Genomic DNA, 19360 nt, shown 5'->3' on the forward strand with positions numbered 1-19360 from the left:
GATTATTCCACCTTGCTACCCTCCTATACCATTGGTGAATGCCCTCCTACTCTTCGATATATTAGCCCATTCCCACCGTGTTATTGTCATGAGAGGATTAATGGTCGTGTCAAGCTCATCGCCTCATCGCTAAGAGGTGGTCGTGGGCTACCATGGGCTTTCAGCTCCTCGCTCCTCGTGTACGCAACAGAGGAGATGGGGCTGAGGGTTGGCTTTGGGACGACGCGATAAGAACCTTCTCAAGCTCCCTTCACACTAGCCTCATCTAGCTCTTGTTTTGTTATGATCTCCTATAACTCCTCTTTATTGACATGTTACGACATGCAACCTCCTAGAGCTCTTGGCTCAGGTGTTGACAAGTCACAATGAGAGAAGAGAGTAAGGAGAGAATAGACCGAGAAAAAAGACAACATGTACACTTACATGTGGAACTCAATGGGGTTTTTTGTCAAAAATACCTCAACACTTTGGATGGACTCGATTTACATTGGTTTTAGAAGTCGAGAGTCTCCATACCCAGTTCCGTGGTTGAGGGATATTAATGAAACTGAAGTCATAGTGGAGCGACTCAAAATGGACTTTATCAACCATGCCAAAGGGGGCAAGGATGGCTCGTGGATTGTGTTTGGGTCGTTAGTTCATCACCACGTGGGCCGTGTTTCGGCTCTACCACACCAAAATGGTCTTTCACAATGGCGTGTTAGGCTTGTTTCGTCTAGGCTCTGTAACCTTTGACCCCCAAGTCCCAACAAGTCCTCGATCAATTCAATGTGTTCAACTTCAAACACCGGTTTTCTTGAAATAAAAAAGAGAAAAACTTCAAACGCCAGTTTTCTAGCATTTTTTTAGGTCAACTATTTGGATGTTAATAATCTCGAACCTTTGTAGGTGACGTACCATAACCAAAAGGATATAGTGTACTATATGTACTGGTTTATATCTAATAAAAAACATTAGCAGCCCGATGAAAGCAACCGCAAGTAATTCTTCGGTAAGCATTTTCTAAGAATTTATTTAGTTTCAAGGAAATTTAATCCAGATAAATAAGTAATGATGCATGCACGTATCAATCCATTGAATATTTCATATGGATGAAAAATTTTCTACACTTTCTCTTAACAACTTTTAGAAATGTAATTTTTCACTTAATTTTCTTATACTTCATCACTCCAAATCGAATTTCACTATCATAATCCTCTAAGGGAATAGGAACAATAGAAACGGGAGATAACAGTGAGAAACAAATCAACGCATGAAAGGAGAGATAAAAGTCACCCTCATCTTTTCACTTCTACTTATGCTTAACCAAACTTTAAATTTAATGATTTAAATTTAAAGTTGATTTTGAGTTTTTCATCTTAGTTTATTTTCTCACCTTCACTTTTAGATTGCTAAGAACACCTTTATACAAATTTTATTCACAAATTATTTTCTAAATATCCGGACAATCACGCCAGTAAACGCTGTTAAAAACTGCATTGAAAAAATAAGTAAAACAATAAATTTTGACAGCTGTGGGATTTGAACCCACGCCCTTTCGGACCAGAGCCTAAATCTGGCGCCTTAGACCACTCGGCCAAACTGTCGCCTTGGCAATTTATTACACTTTTCTATATTAGCCTCGTTTTATAATGTAACGTTTTGATATGAAAATATCATTTACTTTACTTGTCATTTGCTTTATTATCAAAAGAACTTTGAACATGATTTGTCATTTTTTACATTTGTGCTAAATTTTTAAATTAGAAAAATGTTCAAAAGTTACAACGAAAAAAGTCAAACATCTCACATTATGAACCGAGGTAGTAATTAGGACTAGGCGTATACATATGGTGGCAATTGTTGCGGGTAGCTCTAAATGGTTATTTTCATTGGTAGCACTAAAAGGAAGTATTTTTACATTATTTGTAGCTTAGCTTAAAAGTTGCCGAGAATACTTAGATACGCCTCTGCAGTGAAATGGGCAGCGGGGTATGGTTGCCAACTGAACAACTGACATTGTGCTACTGCCCTTTGATACCAATGTCTCTGAATCGGTTGCACTCAGCCGCAGCTTTGCAACTGATCCCAGATTAATCTAAGCTCAAAATTAAATGGCCCTCCAATCAATCGAAACCCATCGTTCTTTAGTCTTAACTAACGCATGGAGCACATACTCCGGACGATTGGGACAGGTTAAAATAACAGAGGTTAGAAGGGAAAGTTTACACGATTTAATCAGAACCGTATTTGGTGCATTAGCTTCGTCTACCTACTTGCAATGATTGAGATTCTGTGTTCGGTGATTGTCGTTCACAGATGTATCAAGCTCAAAGATATCAAAATGAGTTGCTACATCTCCAACAATATTGTTATTCTCATGTATGCAGCTTATTTCATCGGGCAGCTGATTCGGTCCGGCTAACTGCGAAAGGACGCGAATTTTATAGGACCCTATAAGGTTTTAGGAATCACATTAAGTACGCTCTACAAATGCAAAAAGAGCAGATCGTTTTCCTTGATTGATTGAAAGCCGTAAGCGTGCAGACATATATACCATGCATACGATTCTCTCGCTATATATCACTGCCGTTTATGTTCAACATTTGATCTTTCGTCTTATTTAAAAAATTATAATTAATATTTTATTATTATTAGATGATAAAACATAAATAGTAATTTATATGATATTAGGTTTTTTTAACTTTTTTATATATTTTTTAAATAAGACCAGCGGTCAAAAATTGGACACGAAAATCCATGAGTAAGTTATATTGGGACGAAAGGAGCAGTTATCACGATAACCAAATACGGTTGTTATTGGGATACGGTAACTATTGTAGCACAGTAACTATACTAAATTTAAATAGTTTTGAAAATAACTTTATTTTTAATAATTTATGTATGGTAAACATGGTAAACTGTGGTACCATCAAAGTACAATAACCCTATTTTAGTATTTTAGGTGGTGTTAAAAACCACGAAGATAAGTAGCGAACCTTAACTATGCACCCATAACTTTACCAAACATCTCGTGTTTCCACACATAACAAATTTAAACACCGATCCAATGTCTAATATTGTTAGACCTAGGTGCCTTTATGATATTTTTAATGAATTGAAAATGCCTAGTTCGTCCTAGTAATTTTGGCACGTATATATAATTATACGCCAGCTAGACACTGTCTCCCGATACGAGCTACATAAACCATAATCTTATCACAAATTCATCCGATGTCTGCATGCTAACGACCAGATAGACGGATCCTGCTGAAAGATCATGTGTCAAGAAAAATACAACCACGGAGAACGTATTTTTCGGTCTAGGAAATGGCGAGGCGTATATCTCTGCATCTTTCGGCACAATTTCTTTCACGGCTTATCTAAGAGCAAGGCTAATAATATAGCTAACAAACTGGCTATAAGATTCATTGTAGTCTTCTTATAACCTACTCATATAATGATTAGCTCTTTATCTTTAATACATGACCCACGTCTCGTTCACATTGTATCTTGGTTTTTATGCCTAAGCTGACTATAAGCTTATAACCAGCTTCTTCTCTCTCCTCTTTTCTCTCTTTCACATTAGCATTTAGCTGACTTATAGCCTACTATTATACTTCTCTAGCCCCCATGTTTTTGTCATTCAGCTTTTCTGCCACACTTGGCAGGCTGTCATGAATGCAACTCAACAAAGGCATGGCTAGCTTGTATAATACCTGACAAATCATGCTTGGACAGAATAATCGTATGTCGCTGTTGCCCAATCACGTACCTTGCAAAATAACACACGTCTGGCTGAGACACCCCCCTCCACCCCTCTCCCGGGGCAATATTAATTTGAATGCCGCATGCGTTCGAGCGTACAAGAACAACCACAAAATTAATCATGCATACATAGTTAGTGATACATTAATACCCATCAGATATATATATATACAAGAACAGCAGAAATTCTTTAACATGAAAGTCGCCTACGTGAATAATGATACCCAAGTGCTGGTAGTACTGTTTAACTCCAAGGTCACTGTGTCGTTTTTAGCGCACGTTTCTTCCAGCACCACGTTAGCACTAGCATGCTAGTAGCTGTGGCTAGTGACTGTTGTTGCCTCTTCTTCTTCTTTTTTTTTTTGTTTGCTTTTTGCGCTGTGCTGCACTGATACTCTATGCTACGCTACGCTACGCAATGAATCGGCGGGAACGGGAGAGGCTGTCAGGTAAAACGTCAGCGGGAAAAAAAAGGGGACAGCAGCAACCTCGTCGATCGCAGCTAACACTCCACGTGCGGGTGCCCAGCAGAGGGCGCCTGCACTCACCGTCCAACGTCCGAGGAAGGCTTCGTCGCGGTCCTGAGATACCGAGACATCGCCGTCGGCGGAGGGGGCCGGGAAGGGGACCGCGAGACGGATGGATAGCGAAGAGTGACATAGGTCTGTTAGGGTTCTATTTGGATCATTTAGGGTTTTAGCTCTAGTTCGGTATCTCTATTGGATAGATCAATTGCGTTGTGATTGAGGGATAGAGGATTAGTTACCGACCAGTGGATCCGCTTGCCGTGGAGCAGGAACCCGGCCATCGTCGTCGTTGTTTGGCTTGGGGTTGACTGTGGCAGCAGTGACCGGTGAAGTCCAGGCGAGGTCCTGGTCGTGGCGGCTCCGGCGAGGTGGTGGCAATTCCCGTCACTGGCTGCGCTCGCCGTAGATCGGTTAGGGTTTTGTGGGGTGGAGTTGCGGCGGCGACGAACTTGGTTTTTCGTGCCCAGCTAGCCTCCACCCCCTTTGTTTATATAGCATAGTGACAGAGGCCCACCAGCCTATTGGGCTGGATGCCTTCGATCAGGGCGCGATTAAGGCTCCTGTAGCCGTTGGGCTAAAGGGCTGGAGATCAATCTAATAAGACCGTGTTTTTTTACAGGGTTAATAAACGGCGCGTATAACGTAGAAGCGGATTAACACATGATCAATTATTCATTAGCTATAATAAACTTAAAAAAGGACCCATATATTTTTAAACAATTCTCTTATAATTTATTTTTATAAAAGATACCACGGTTAACCATTAAAAACATAGTTTCAGAGAGCGAGAGAATATGTGTTAGAGGGACGTGTGTTAGGTAGTTAGGCAAGAGCACGGTCATAGGCTGCCTTCCTCGACCCAGCTCATTCTCCGCTATTATTTTTGTTGATTTTTACCCTCGCGGCTTTTTTTAAACTTAGTTAGTTAGTTAATTCTATCATTTGTATTATTAAATAATTACAAAATATTTGTTATATAGTGCGGTGGACAGGGCTGAAAAGATAGTTTTCGCTCGGTTCCGGTAAAAAATGATATGGAGGTAGCTCGGAGCGGATATTTCCCGGATAATTCAAATAATGATACAAATACATATAATTTCCTCCAGATACAAATACAAGTATGGTATGGCAGTTTCCGACGGATATGGATACTCCGACGGATATCTAAAGATTGTAATGAGTGGATATCCGTAAACATCTAAAACTAGCCCGTTTGATTCCAGGTCTAGTCCATCAACCAATTTACTACAAATTGCTTTTGTGCTATTAAACTATCGGTATTTGTTGAACTCATTATGTGCTATGTAGTGGACTTATGTCACTTATCTGTTACCTGTGGAACTAAGTAATATGTTTTATCTATGATGTGGCCTAAAATTACAACTAACTCGATTAAGTTAGCTATATATATATGGTGCTATTTGTCTTTACGAACAATTTAAGTGGTTTGTATGTTTCGAGAAATATTAATTTATTTTTTTATTCGTGTTCGACTACATTCTATCCTTATTCGTATTCGAGATAATTCGTATTTGTTTCCATATTCAAGGTATTCGTATCCATACCTGCCTAAAAAGATAGAAACAAATACAGCACGTGTATTATCTGTCGTCTATCCGTATTGCTTTGTTTTTAGCCCTGGCGGTGGAGTGCTGGGACAAATGAACGAGGCTTTTGGAGGAGGGGTTAGATTCTGCCTCCTCTAAATGCGTTGTTATCCGCCGGAGGCTACTGCCCTGTCCACCCCGACTGCTTGTGTCCCACTGACGGGTTTATCTTAGACTGATCGGTTTGGATCGCATGAATGGAGTTTGATTGATCCATTAAATTGGGACGCAGATATAATATCCTAGTAGAATTCGGGTTTGATTCGAGCCATTTCAAGTTTCAGTTTGTTCAGGTGTGTTCACTTGTTTTTTAAATAAAAAAAATCAACAGACATTCAGAATACACTCATCACGTTTAGACACTAGTGGTCTGCTGGAATTTGAATTGTTAGTTAGTGGTTATCAAAAACAATTATTAGCTAATGTAAAAAATCAAGAAAATCTATGTGTTATTATTAATTATGGAGGGAGCAATAATTTATCAACTCACAACTACTCATGAGTTGCAGCCGGTGCAAATTCGCACGGGTGGTGTAAGGAGGTGTAGGATAAAGTGGGAAGAACATTTTATCTGGGTCATAGACATGGTTAGAATTGACAAATCACAAGCGTACGTTTGGTTCTTATGCAACTAGGTTCGTAGGTTGATCCTATCCTAGCTTGGTGAAACCAACGGTTTGAAGCCAAAAAAAAAAAATCCCAAAGGGTGCTTCTATTGTTTTAGTGTTTCTAGCGAAAGAGACAACAAATTTTCTCTCTACTAAGGGGGTCACATATTGGAGTTAGGGCTGGGCAAAAAGCTCAGGCTCGGGCTCACCTAGCTCAGCTCAGCTTGAATCCTAAACGAGTCGAGACCGAGCCTGGGTTTTAGCTCGTTTGTGAACCGAGTCGAGCTCGAGCCAACTCGCGATAAGCTCACGAGCTAAATAGGCTCGATTTGAATAGATAGACATCTAGCCCAAACAAAAAAGTCCATCAATTCTCTGGCCCATTACATGAATAGATCAAAACTTAACTAGGATTGTCTCTCTCTTGGTGTCTTAGTGCCGTATGCGGGTGGCGAGGAAGGAGCCTAGGGCGGCGGCACGGTGCAGTATGAGAGACGGGAGTACGAGAGTCGGGACTACGGTCTACGGGGGGCATGTCGTCGACACTGAGAGCCCGAGAGAGACCACCCCATCCTCGTCGACGCGGGAGACGCCGCGCTAGCCGCCAGGACCTCGACCTCACCCACTGCCCTGCCACCTGTGCCGAGACTCAGGAGACGCCTTCACTAGGCTCACGAGCCAGCTCGAGCCTGACCATGAGCCAAGCCAAGCCTCATGTATAGCTTGGTTGGAGTACCGAGCCGAGCCTAGCATAGCATATGGCGAGCTTCTGCGAGACGAGTGGAGCCTAGCTCGGCTTGGCTCGTTTCCAGCCCTAATTGGAGCGTGGATTTTGAGGGAATTGTGGAGGTAAATACTGCTCTCGATGTTACCCTTAGCTTTGAGGCTAGTTGTATTGGAGTGTCATCATCGATTTATAAACACCCAAATGACTATTTTTCCATGGCTTACATCACTATCTAAAGTCGTAGAGCATCCCAGCAGTTCATCCATCCCATCCTCCCCCTCATAAAGAAGGGTAAAATTTGAGCTCCAGTAGAACATCATCCATCCCATCCTCTACTTTTTTGATGTCATTCATGTTAGAAGAGAGAAACCCCATATTTGGATGTTTTCTGAATATTCCCTCTTTACTTTCGTAACAGATATGGAGAATATCATATATGAATGATCTGCTGGAGTACAAAGAGATATAAATGATGAAACTGTTTTAGATGATCATCTAAATAAAGATATGGATGATAAAATTTAGATGAGCTGTAGGAGATACTCTTAATTCCACATGCTAGCGTGAGCCATGAGGCTAGAGGGTTGTCGCACCACATCAGCTATTCAACTAGTACGCCGCTTCAATTTTGTCACTCTCGCAACAAATGTAATATAATATTGTTCAATATTAACGTTAAAACTTCCAAAAACTACTTGCGCATGATATAATGTATCTCATATTTTATTTAGATGGTATAACCCATTAGAAACACAAACAATAAAGCTTGTGCTTGCTTTGAAAGGCTTAATCAACATGCAAAAAAAGAAAAAAAAACTGTTCTCATAATGGTGTATTCGATCCAGGACTGAATAATCCAGTAGTCCACATTTTAACTAGACAATCCTATTTTAACACCATACCAATTACACCTTACGAATTATCCGTACACACCCTTCGCACACCGCTCATTATCCACGTCTCTAAATTTAGCAACCTTTTATCCTCTCTCTCTCTCCAAATTAACTAGGAAAACCAACCTCTCAGCCCGTACGTGCCAAAAGAACCAGAATTAATTAAACCCGACCCAACTCCCGCGCCACCGCTGCGCCTTCGGCGCTGGAACCACCCGATCCCATCCGAGCAAGCTGAATTCGAATCACAATTCACACCATACATACGCCGCAGCGCAAGCAAAACCTGATCCAAACCCACCCCCGACCGAGTGAACAGTATCCAACGGGTGCACCAGACTGATTCAACCAACCGCCCCGTGCTCCTTATCTCCCTCGTCTCGCTCGCACGCACGCGCCCGCCACGTCCCCTGCCCCCCATACGTGCCAAGCTTTCCGAGGAAATGAGGTGAACCGAACGCCGTGGGCCATGCCCCTCTCTCCCCTCCCCTCCCCTCCCCGCCGGTGGGTTGCGCTGAGCCGCGCGCCCATAAAAGCCAAGCCCCCCACGAAGCCTCGCCCTTCTCGCCCTCGCCTCGCCCTCGCCTCTTTTCACCACCGCCTCCGCCACGGCGACACCGTGTCGTACTTCTGCTGCGGGGAGGGAGGGGGGGTGCGGAGGCCGCGGCGTCCCCCGGATTGGGTGCATGCGCCCGCCGCCGCGAGGTTGTTCCTCTGTGCCGCCTGCTGTGACCTGACGACGCTCTCGCCTGGGGAGAGGAGGAAGCGCGTGGACGTGGTGGGGCTGACTGACCATGGATGAGTATCGGCCACGACGGTCGCCGGCGAGCGAGCGGTTCATAGGGATGTTCGCGTCGCCGTCGCCCTCGTCGTCCCCGACGGAGCCGTCGTTCGTGGCCGGGGACGAGTTCCACGAGGACGATTTCCTGTTCTCGTCGTCCCCTGCCGCGCCCTCGAGCACGCGGCCTGAGGGGCCCGGGAACCCCAGCAGGGTGCCGCAGGGGCAGCTCGGGCTCCTCGCCGCGTTGCACGAGGGGGACAAGAGGCTCCTGCTCCGCCGTGGCGGTGGGGGAGGAGGAGGAGGAGGAGGAGGAGGAGGGGGCGCGGCTGCTGCCGCCGCGGCTTCCGCGGGGACGCTGCTCCGGCGCAAGGCGACAATCGCGGCGGCCGCCGCCTCGGCGTCTGGCGGCTCGCTGTCACCTACCCAGTCACCGACTTCTGCTGCGCGGGCCATCCCGATGACCCCGAGGCAGAAGAACACCGGGCCAGCGGCCCCGTACCACCAGTCCGCTCCAGTGAAGGTCCCCGTCCGACCGCCCCGGAAGCAGGAGATGGTCCCGTGGGACGAGCTCGACGACGACGACTTCCTCCGGAACGGTGACGCTGCCATGCTGCCCCCACACGAGATGGTCGCGCGAGCGTCCACCGGCGGGGCCGGCCCGGCCGCCCCGTTCTCCATGCTCGAGGGCGCCGGCCGCACGCTCAAGGGCCGTGACCTGCGGCGAGTGCGCGACGCCGTGCTCCGGCAAACCGGCTTCCTCGACTGAATTCGCAAAGGTGATGTGGCTCTGGCTTTTTGTTCAGGTCCGCATGCTCAGAGTCGTCGTGGATTGCTTACATTTTAGGGTATAATTTAGTGGGTTGTTCGTGTAGATCGAGAATTAAAACGATGAGTTAAGGCAACAAATTGAGTTAGTTTTTTTAGTGCAACTGCTTGCAATTTTGGTGCCCTTGGAGGTGTGTGCGTGCGTGTGTATGTGAGTGAGATATTCCTGTAAGTTTCAACAGTAATGAGAACTGGCATCTTGTGTTTGCGAGCTCTCCGTAATTCACAAGGAGCAAATTTTGACAGGTTAACAAACCTGTTAGGTGTATCTATCGTGATAATTTTCTCAAGAATTATGGTTGTTTAATCTTAGTGGAAATTTTGTTACTTCAGTGATCTCTCGATATCTCAACCATAGAATTTCATAGAATTTGTGAGAACAAGTGTCTTTATTTTTTTCCTATGTGCTTGCGTCTGATGTGCATTAAGAGAGGCATGGTTGCCAGATACGGAATAATTGCATATTTCCCTTAGTCAATGTGTGATATCACACTAATACGAGCTACCAATGATTTCGTATGTTTGATATAACAAGTGGCTTTCGCTGATATCTTCTGAATAGCGGTGCGGCAAGCTCATCCAGCAATTCATACTTCGTTCCAAGTCATTGTCGTTTAATTTTATGAATTTCTGTTGTCCGTGGAATTTTACCTTGTTTTCAGAACTTATCTTAGTAACTCTGGTTGAATTTTGTAACCCTCTATAAGCTTACTAGGGCCGCGTCCGGCGAGAGGCTAAGTTAACTTAACTCCCTCGTTTCCGCGCGCACGCATCCCGAACTGCTAAAAGGTGTATTTTTTGCAAAAACTTTCTATAGAAAAGTTGTTTTAAAAAATCATATTAATCTATTTTATATTTTTTAATAATTAATTAATTATATATTAATCTATTACTATGTTTTCCGTGCCAAGTAAGCTACCTTACCTCCCCACGAACGAACGCGGCCTAGTAGTATTTGGGTATTCACGGTGAGTCCATGACTGGTACTAGATTTTCTCTTAATGAAACAATGACTAGTGGTTGTAGTTTCAGTAATTTTTTTTGAAAACTAGTTTCAGTAATTTTGGTGCTATGATGGCAGCCACTTTGTCTTATTGAACAAAAGGGACAAGTTACCAACAACTCGATTGGTTCATTTACTGCTGTTTTCTGTCTTCTTCAATGTTTAATGTGGATTAGTTATACCCTACTTACCTTAGCGTTTTTAGTGTTCTATACTGTAACCTCTTTTAGTGCCTTAAAGATAAGGCATTAAGCCATATGGCTGATGTCGATGACTTCTGCAAGGACATTTGGACCTCAGAATTTTCTGGTCCTCGAATTATGGAGTACATGCATTGCATTTCAGTTTTCAGAACCATAGAGTACCATGCATTGCATTTCAGTTTTTTCTATTGTTTTGCAAAATCCGGAGTTCACTGACAATGGAGGACATTTTCAGCTAATGTGAGTCTGATTAGCAAACCGATATACTACTATGTTGCGCAATAATTATCTTGTATCCAATAGTCCTGAATTCTGTTGAGTAATCCTTGTTTTTGTTTTTCTTGTTGGTTTGAAACACTAAAGCAAAAGAAAGGATATGGATGCTAGGCCTGATGCTTTATGTCTTTATCAGATATAGTTTTCAGGCAATTTGGTTAGGTTTCGACTGTGAATCACTTGATCCACTTTCAGTGCTGCTCCGTTGGGGAAAGTTGGTTCTCTTGCCCCTTTTTGGCTAGATTTTGCTTTATTCCGTTGTGCCCCTCTTTTCCCCTTGTCAATTGCTGGTTTGTGGGTGCAGTGCTTTAGTCAATTGCTGGACCCTATTTTCAGCATGCCAATTCAAGGATCATTGGATCATATTCATGCCCAATTGAATTTCCAGCGCCTTGCTGCGTGCCATTCTGTCTGTGGGGCTGTGTACTGTCTGGTTGCTCCATTCAATGAGAACTAACTGCACTGCATTACAATTTACACAATTTTCTTTCATCGGTCACCACAAGAACCCTATCAATATCTACCTGAAGAAGCAATGGTAGCTCGCCGTTTCAGTAGTACCTCTGTTTGTTGCTAAGCTGCTTTCCAGGATAATGCAATCTTGCCTAGAGCTAATGCCTACTGAAGAACTGCCAGATGCATGTCCACCTATCGATGTGACTCGATTTCCACCTCGATCGGCCTTTCCTCTTCAGCTACTATCATATTCTAGGGTTTCACTTACCGTTTTGGCTGCTGAAACTATGGGCTGGCGGTAGGGTGATTATCACTGATAACTACAGAGGAAACCCACAAATTTGAATTCAAAAAATTTGAATTGTACCGTCACGGTTTGGCGATCAAACCATGTGATATTGTATCATGTGATATTTTGCTATTATCGCGCGATATTATGCGATTATCGTGGCTTCTTTGGCAGTGACAATAATCTTGATAATTGTGGTTTCGTTGTGAAAATCATGCGACATATATATATATCATCATAATTTTTTCGGATTTCTTCCTATTTTTTTTAAAAATGAATTCTCACGATATTTTCTGAAGTGATCCGGTGCATAACATTATTACGCCCTAGCAGCTGGACTGATAATCATAATAAGTGAACGGGAACCCTGATTTCCAGTGCTTCAACTCTAAACATTCTTATCTGATTGACAGGTGGGTCCAAGCTGACTAGGTAGGCTGACATATGCAGTCCACGTGCCACGTCAGCCAAAACCGTCCATTATACTGTCTTGGGACCTAATTTGAACCGATTTTGCAAGTTACGGGATGTGTTAGACCATATAACCCATATCACCCGCCGTCGCCCCGCGGCCATTCGCGCCAGTGCCGCAGCGCCTCGTATCCGTGCCGGCAACACCCGCGCCGCGGCCCACTGCCACCCACACGGCCACACCTGCTGCTGCCGTTGCCCTGCGGTCATGCCCACAACCGTCGCCCCACGCCCGCTTGGTCTCGCCGGCTCTGATTCGGTGAGCCCGGGGTCGTTGGTTGGCCTAGTCCGACTTGGATACGGGTCTGATTCCGACTCCGAGCCAGCCTTAGGGTTGGCCTCCGCCTATTTATATCGGTGGACGCCACCGCCGCCGTCTTCCACATCGACACCAACTCGCCTCGAAAATTCTCTGATCCCCCAATCCATGGCCGGCGGTGAGTAGGAGGGCTCATCCAATCGGCGTGTTGTCATGGTGGCGGTGGGATTGCCAGAGTTTGCGCTGAGTCGTTGTAGCCGGATGCCGTGCACCAACAAGCAATCGGCCGCCTTGAAGTGGAGTAAGGCAGCGGAGGAGTGCGCCACCGTGGAGTTTGCTCTGATGAAGAAGATGGTTCCATCGGAGCGGAGGAGTACGCCACCGTGGAGTTTGCTCCGATGAAGAAGATGGTTCCATTGCCGATGGGTGATGTGTAGTGGATCCTGTCGCAGAAGAGGGAGCCCTACACCGACCCCGACACGCTGCCGGAGAGTTGCAGGAAGACCATACGTAGATCGAATATCATCCGCAGGGTCGATGATGACCGCTTCTTTTGAGTTCCAGAATGTCACGCTCGGAGTGTCATCCTAAGCCTAATTCATAAAAGAAATTCGTAAATAATAATTGTCTTAATTAACTCAGGAAAAATCCCTCTAAAGGAATTAATTCATTTAAATCGAGGTTTGCAAATTGATTAACAGGATTTAAACTCAAATTGTAGAGTATAAAATTTTGCTCAAAAAGTTAATTTAAAATTCGGTAAAAGTAGGGATTTCCTTTTTCCTTCCTTTTTCTTTCTTTTTCTCTTCCTTCTCAAATTGGACCGAAGTCCAATTTTCCTCTCTTCTCTTTTTCTTTTTCCTCTCCTTCTTCCTGCGCTGGCCCATCCCCCCTTCCCCTAGGCCAGCCCAGCCGAGCCGGCCGCTCCCGTGCGCTCCCCCTCCTCCTCCATGGCCGCCGCCCGGCCCAGCTAACCGGCCCACGCCGGAACCAAGCCGGACTCCGCCCTGACGCCGCGCCGCCGCCTCACGCCGGAACCAAGCCGGACTCCGCCCTGACGCCGCGCCGCCGCCCGCAAAGGCAGCTGTCGAGACCGCGTCGTGGCCGACCCGGTCTCCAACGGCCGTCCCCGCCCTAGCCGGCCACCCCCGCACTATAAATCCCCGTCGACCCGAGCCGCCGTCGTGCCGCATCACCTCGCCGCCGTCGTGCCGCATCACCTCGCCGCCGTCGTGCCGCATCACCTCGCCGCCGCCGCCCGAACTCACGCCTCGCCGCCAGCCGCCGCCGCGGAGCCTCGTCACCACTATTGCCTCGTCCTCGCCGACGCGACCACGCCCCTCTATCGCCCATGAGCGCCCCCAATCTTCCCCTCTCCCTCTCTTTCCCTTTTCGCCCGTGGTTGCCGACGTCGTCCCCGTTGCCACCTCTTTGCACGTTCCGGCCGTCGCCGGCGTGCGTTCGCCTACCGTCACCCCCGCCTCGCCGACGCTGATGCGACCCCGCCGTCGCCGGAGCGTCCCCACGGTGCCGCGCCCGTCACGTCGTCGTCGCCTCCTCGAGCCGCCCGGCGTTCCGTTGCATCGCCGTGGTGCGCCGCGTTCGCTGCCGGGCCCTGCCCCGCCGTCGCCGCCGCGCTCGTCACCGCCGTCGAACCGGTGCCGTCGCCCGCAACCGCCGCCGCCTCTCTTCTCCCGGCCGAGACGCCCTCCCCCTCCTTTGTTTCGGGCCGCTGACGAGCTGGCCCCACTCGTCAGCCGGCCGGTTTTCCTCTCCTCCCCTCAGGCCCACCTGTCACCCCCTCCTCCCCTCTCTCTCACCGACGGGTGGACCCCACCTGTCAGCGCCTCCTCTCTCCTCGCTGACGTCAGTACCCCATTTAATTGCGCAATAATTGATTTAGGACTTTTCTGTTTAGCTAAAAAACATAGAAAACTTCTAAAGTTCATAACTAATTCATCCGAACTCCGTTTAAGTCCATTCAAATTTCATCAAATTCATAAAATTGTCAAGAATCCATTAAAAATACTTTCTTTTACTGTTTCAGTAGAGTTTGTGCCTATTTTATTTATTTTTGTGCTTTGTCGCTTAGATTCGGACCCCGCCGAAGCGCCAATTTATTTCGAGATCGTCGCCGAAGTACCCCAGGGACCAGAGCAAGGAAAGTGGCACTCATCTTTGATCATATTGAACCTATTATTGCAAATTCCTGCTTTATTTATTCAAATATGCATTGTTTTAATCAAAGTTTCTATTGTATTTATTTTACGGGTAACCTATTATTATGTCGTTGTTTATCCAACCTTATTCGTGGTAAACCAGGGGTAAGTTGAGTAGAGTTAGGCCTAGGTTAATGTTTAGCCGTGCTTAGAACAAGTAGCTCACGGGATCACACTTTAATCATTACTAGTTCTGAATAGCTGTTAATTTTGATTTATTACTCGATTCGGGTTAATGTCAACTAAATATTGTTAATGGTGGGCTGTGGGTGCATGGTTTTAAGAGTCGCACCCATGGCAATTAAGGACCGGTTCACGGGAAACCCTAGAAGTAATTTAGCACTAACCACATGCCGAATGGGTAAGGTGGGATTTGGAGCATGGCTTCGAACTGTTTGACGTACCAAGGCAAGGGTAGGCGTGATGGAGTATGGACGGGCAATCGTGGTGTAACGAAAGCCTCTGCTGCTTTCGGATCTATCAAGGCACAAGAGGGGACTGCCCGACTTGGTGTAAAGGAGGGGGTGAAACCTGAAGTGCGGTGCGATTAAATAGGGAGGGTTATGTGACGGGTCCTATCACGGTCTCCTTTCTGGTATGCCATGGTGGTATGTCGGCGCACGTTCAAGTGCAGTGGAGTCGTGTCTTCTCGGTACAGTAGTGCATCTCTAATCAGAGTATAACTTATTTGAATAGTCGTGCCCACTGTTAAGGGCGGACTTCCAGCTTCACTGTGATTAGTGAACCTTTTAATGACCTGAGTAAACTGGCTTTCACTTAGGACTACTGCAACGTGGTGTAACGTGGAGTAGTGGTTGGGCCTGTTGCAACGTGGTGTAGCGTTGGATAGAGTCGTGGTATTTTATAACAAATGTAACAAAAGTAACCATAGGTTTCACATAACTCCACATTTTCTAAATATTAAGTATATTTAATTTTAAAATAATATTAAATATTAAATTCACATAACTCAATGGTTTGTCTTTTCTAGTATCAATTTCTTATTTGAGTTCCAGGCAAAAAAAGGCAAGCAAGTACAGTTTGAGAAAAAAAATCAATGAAATTATATTCTAAATTTGGAGTTGACTTTTACTAAGTTTTAAATCAAACGCAACACCTTGGTTATGTTGTATGTGTATATATAGGATAATTATAGTAGTTATATACTGTATAAATTTATATTTCATATGAAGCTTCTAATATATAGAATGATTTTGTGTATGCATGACATATACAAAGTTTCTAATACAAGTTTATATTTCTTAGAAAGTTTCTAATATATTTTATCACTATAGGTAGATTAGATTATACATGCACATATATATTAATTAAATAATTTAATTGGACCTAAGCAAATTGTTTATTTATTTTATGAATGACTTATGATATTGTATAGGTATGAAATTTAGCGGCGTCTAAAAAAACGGACGAAGTAGTACAAATACTACAATATCAAAAAATAGCTCCCGCAATCAACTGTGAGTTAATCTGAACACACATGTTTATAATTTAAATAATATATGTACGTGTATATTACAAAATTTATTTTATACTCGTTCCTTTTTTAATTGACGTTGTTGATTCATTCGTGTTGATATATACATATAAAAAAATTCCCGAGTGAGTATTACAAATACCACCATGTGAAAAATATCTCTCGTTATTTAATAATGTCAACACGAACGTACATATAAATATTATATATATATATATATGATAAAATGATACATCATTAATTAATATCCGATCTATTTTTATTTAATGTCATTGATTTAGGGGTCTGAGGTTGACCATTCGTGTTGATATATATATATATAATTATTTATTTATGAATTTGATTCATTATTAGTAAGTGAACTATAAAAATGATGCATAATATTCTATGTTTGCATAAAACTTTGAAACGATGAACGAATGAACGAAGATTTGACCGAGATCTAACATAATGGTATTTGTAATACTCCCTCTGGCCTTTTTATAACACGTTGAATTTTGGATCTATATTTGACTTTAATGGATTAAATTTGACATAGGGAGGATAGATGAAAAGTGCACGTGATTTTGGGAGACAGTCAATAGAAGGAGGGTAGATGGAACCTGGACCATCCGATTTGATGCAAATAATTTCAGCCATTGGATTTGTCTAAGGAGTAAATTAAGTGTGTGCATTATAGGATAGATGTCTAATGAGTAAATTAAGTTTGTGCACTATAGGATAGATTAATGTATGGAGGATAGATGGAATGTGTGCGTGATTTGGGGAGACAGTAAAGGGAAGGAATACGTGATTTGGGGAGTCGGTAAAGGGAAAGAGTATAGATGGAACGTGGACCATCCGATTTAATGCAAACGATTTAAGCCGTCGGATTTGTCTAACGAGTAAATCAAGTTTGTGTAATATATATAAGATATATATGAAATGGAAATATACCTTGTTGTGATCACTTATCACTGATCAGTGTCTTGCTGATGTGCTGCTCAGCTTGAACAAATAGGAAGCTCTGCAAGATCTTTTCTGCAATTCCGTTAATCTTGTTTCTTAGGTGTACTTCCTCACAAAATTGCTTGCCTTGTTCACAGTATTGCCTATGAACTAGACTGGAATATGTTCAACCAATCTTCAGAAAGCCTGCTCCGGATAAATCAATGAGACAATGACCATGTTTTGCTGTCATATTCGGCTTGCTGTTGTCAATCACATTAATACATAGATCAAGACGATGTTTGGCTGGTGTGTTCTCGTGCTCTAGTTTATAGTGTGGACTGCACAATTTGATCATTGTATGTTGGAAGTTGGATAATTAGTACTTGATTGTTTCTTGTTGATCAGTCAGTCTTTTCTAGTGCTATTACTTCAATGCATATATGTCGGTAGCATGTTAAAGTTATTAGCTCAGTATGTGCTGTAATGGCACTAAAAAAAAGTATGTGTTGTAATGGTGTCGATTACTCTCATACTTGGTGTGAATTTTGACAGATAATCCTAAGTTCTGACTGAACTTCAGCTTAGAGCGTGAGACAGTCTCAAAAGCTTTTCTTTTTGCTCCAGCTAGTTAATCATGAGATGTGGAAATGTTGCATGCTTGATCTGCATTTACTGCCAAACTGTGCCCTTCAAGTCCTTTTCTTTTTCTCTTTTTTAAACTAGTCTACTAATAAAGAAACAGTGCTTATTGGTGTAGTCTGTAGAATAGAACTTTGTTCAACCGACTTAGGGCCTGTTTAGTTCCCACAAACATTTTTTTTTAGTACCTGTCAAATCGAATATTTGGATACTAATTAGAAGTATTAAATATAGACTATTAATAAAACCCAGCTCATACTCTGGACTATTTCGTGAGACGAATCTATTGAGTTTAATTAGCCCATGATTAGCAAATGTGATGCTACAGTAAACATTTGCTAATCGTGGCTTAATTAGGCTTAAAAATTTGTCTAATGAAATAACCTTTATTTATGTAATTAGTTTTGCTATCAGTTTATATTTAATACTCCTAATTAACATTCAAACATTCGATGTGACAAGGGACTAAAAAAAGTCCCTGGATCCAAACAACCACTTGCTCTGTAGAAGTTAGAAGCACAAAGTTGCCTCTTTGTTGTGATCCAAAATCACAAACAAGAATATGAATATGCGACGGGAGAGTATTTTCTTCGCCAATTCAAAGTGCACTTGAGCCATAGTAATGTCAATGTTTGTCGGCGAAATAGGCTCATGGTATGCTGTACGAAGAGAACATGGCGTACAACACATTACCATGTTTTTTTTCGATGAAAAGGTCAAAGTTGCTACGTTGCAAACTTTGACCTACAATCTTCGCTACACGGAAGGGGCCGCCTCAGATCCACGTGGCCCGCAGACCCCAAGGGAGTCAGGCTGGGGACCTGAGAGACGGTCGCTTTCTCGTGCAAGGGGACGGGCTGCCCTGACCACTTGGGCCCTCGCCCGCGCATCAAGGGACGCATGGCGTGGAAGGCACCTAGTGCTTGGTGCACTGCTACCGCATTTAATGCGCTCTGCCACTCATATGATGCCGTATTTAATGCGTCGTGCCAGGGGCACAGTAAGTTGCCAGATGGACTGATAGATGCGGCACCAGACCAAAAGCATGTCAGAGGTATGCGCCTGTGCATGGCGGGGGATATGATCCGTGCCAGCATATCTCGTTGACCATTAATGTTGAGATTTTTGCCTCTCTTCTCTGTGGGAGAGACAACACCTTGTCTCCAAGGCGCTTCATCATTGCCTTTGCCGCACCTTCGAAATTAGGAGTCTTGGGTATTTAATGTCGAAGAGACACCGACTGCTCCCCCCACGTCATGACAAGACATGGCCCACACGTGAAAAGGCATGCGCTATTGCCGCACGTCTCGGATTAAATGCTACTAAACTATGTATTTTCTTTTTTCCTTAGAAGGCTTGTCGAGGCACATGTGAGAGCCCCTTATAGTATAAAAATAGGCCCTTG

General features: G+C 44.0%; 1 protein-coding gene and 1 non-coding gene across 2 annotated transcripts; one reads left to right on the top strand and one right to left on the bottom strand.

Moving 5' to 3' along the window:
- Positions 1-1506: 1506 nt before the first annotated feature.
- TRNAL-UAG lies at positions 1507-1586 on the bottom strand. The gene has a single exon. It is a non-coding gene; the product is annotated as a tRNA-Leu (tRNA).
- Positions 1587-8523: 6937 nt separating this feature from the next.
- On the top strand, positions 8524-10028 carry LOC102703114 (vasodilator-stimulated phosphoprotein-like). Its single transcript, XM_006652203.3, has one exon. The coding sequence runs from the start codon at positions 8904-8906 to the stop codon at positions 9654-9656; it is 753 nt and encodes a 250-aa protein (XP_006652266.2). The 5' UTR covers positions 8524-8903; the 3' UTR covers positions 9657-10028.
- Positions 10029-19360: the final 9332 nt, after the last annotated feature.

The sequence above is a fragment of the Oryza brachyantha genome, chromosome 4, assembly GCF_000231095.2.
Source record: "Oryza brachyantha chromosome 4, ObraRS2, whole genome shotgun sequence".
Lineage (NCBI taxonomy): Eukaryota > Viridiplantae > Streptophyta > Magnoliopsida > Poales > Poaceae > Oryza > Oryza brachyantha.

Bases quoted from the DNA above. Each gene is read 5' to 3' on its own strand.
- LOC102703114 (XM_006652203.3), top strand. From the start codon at position 8,904: ATGGATGAGTATCGGCCACGACGGTCGCCGGCGAGCGAGCGGTTCATA.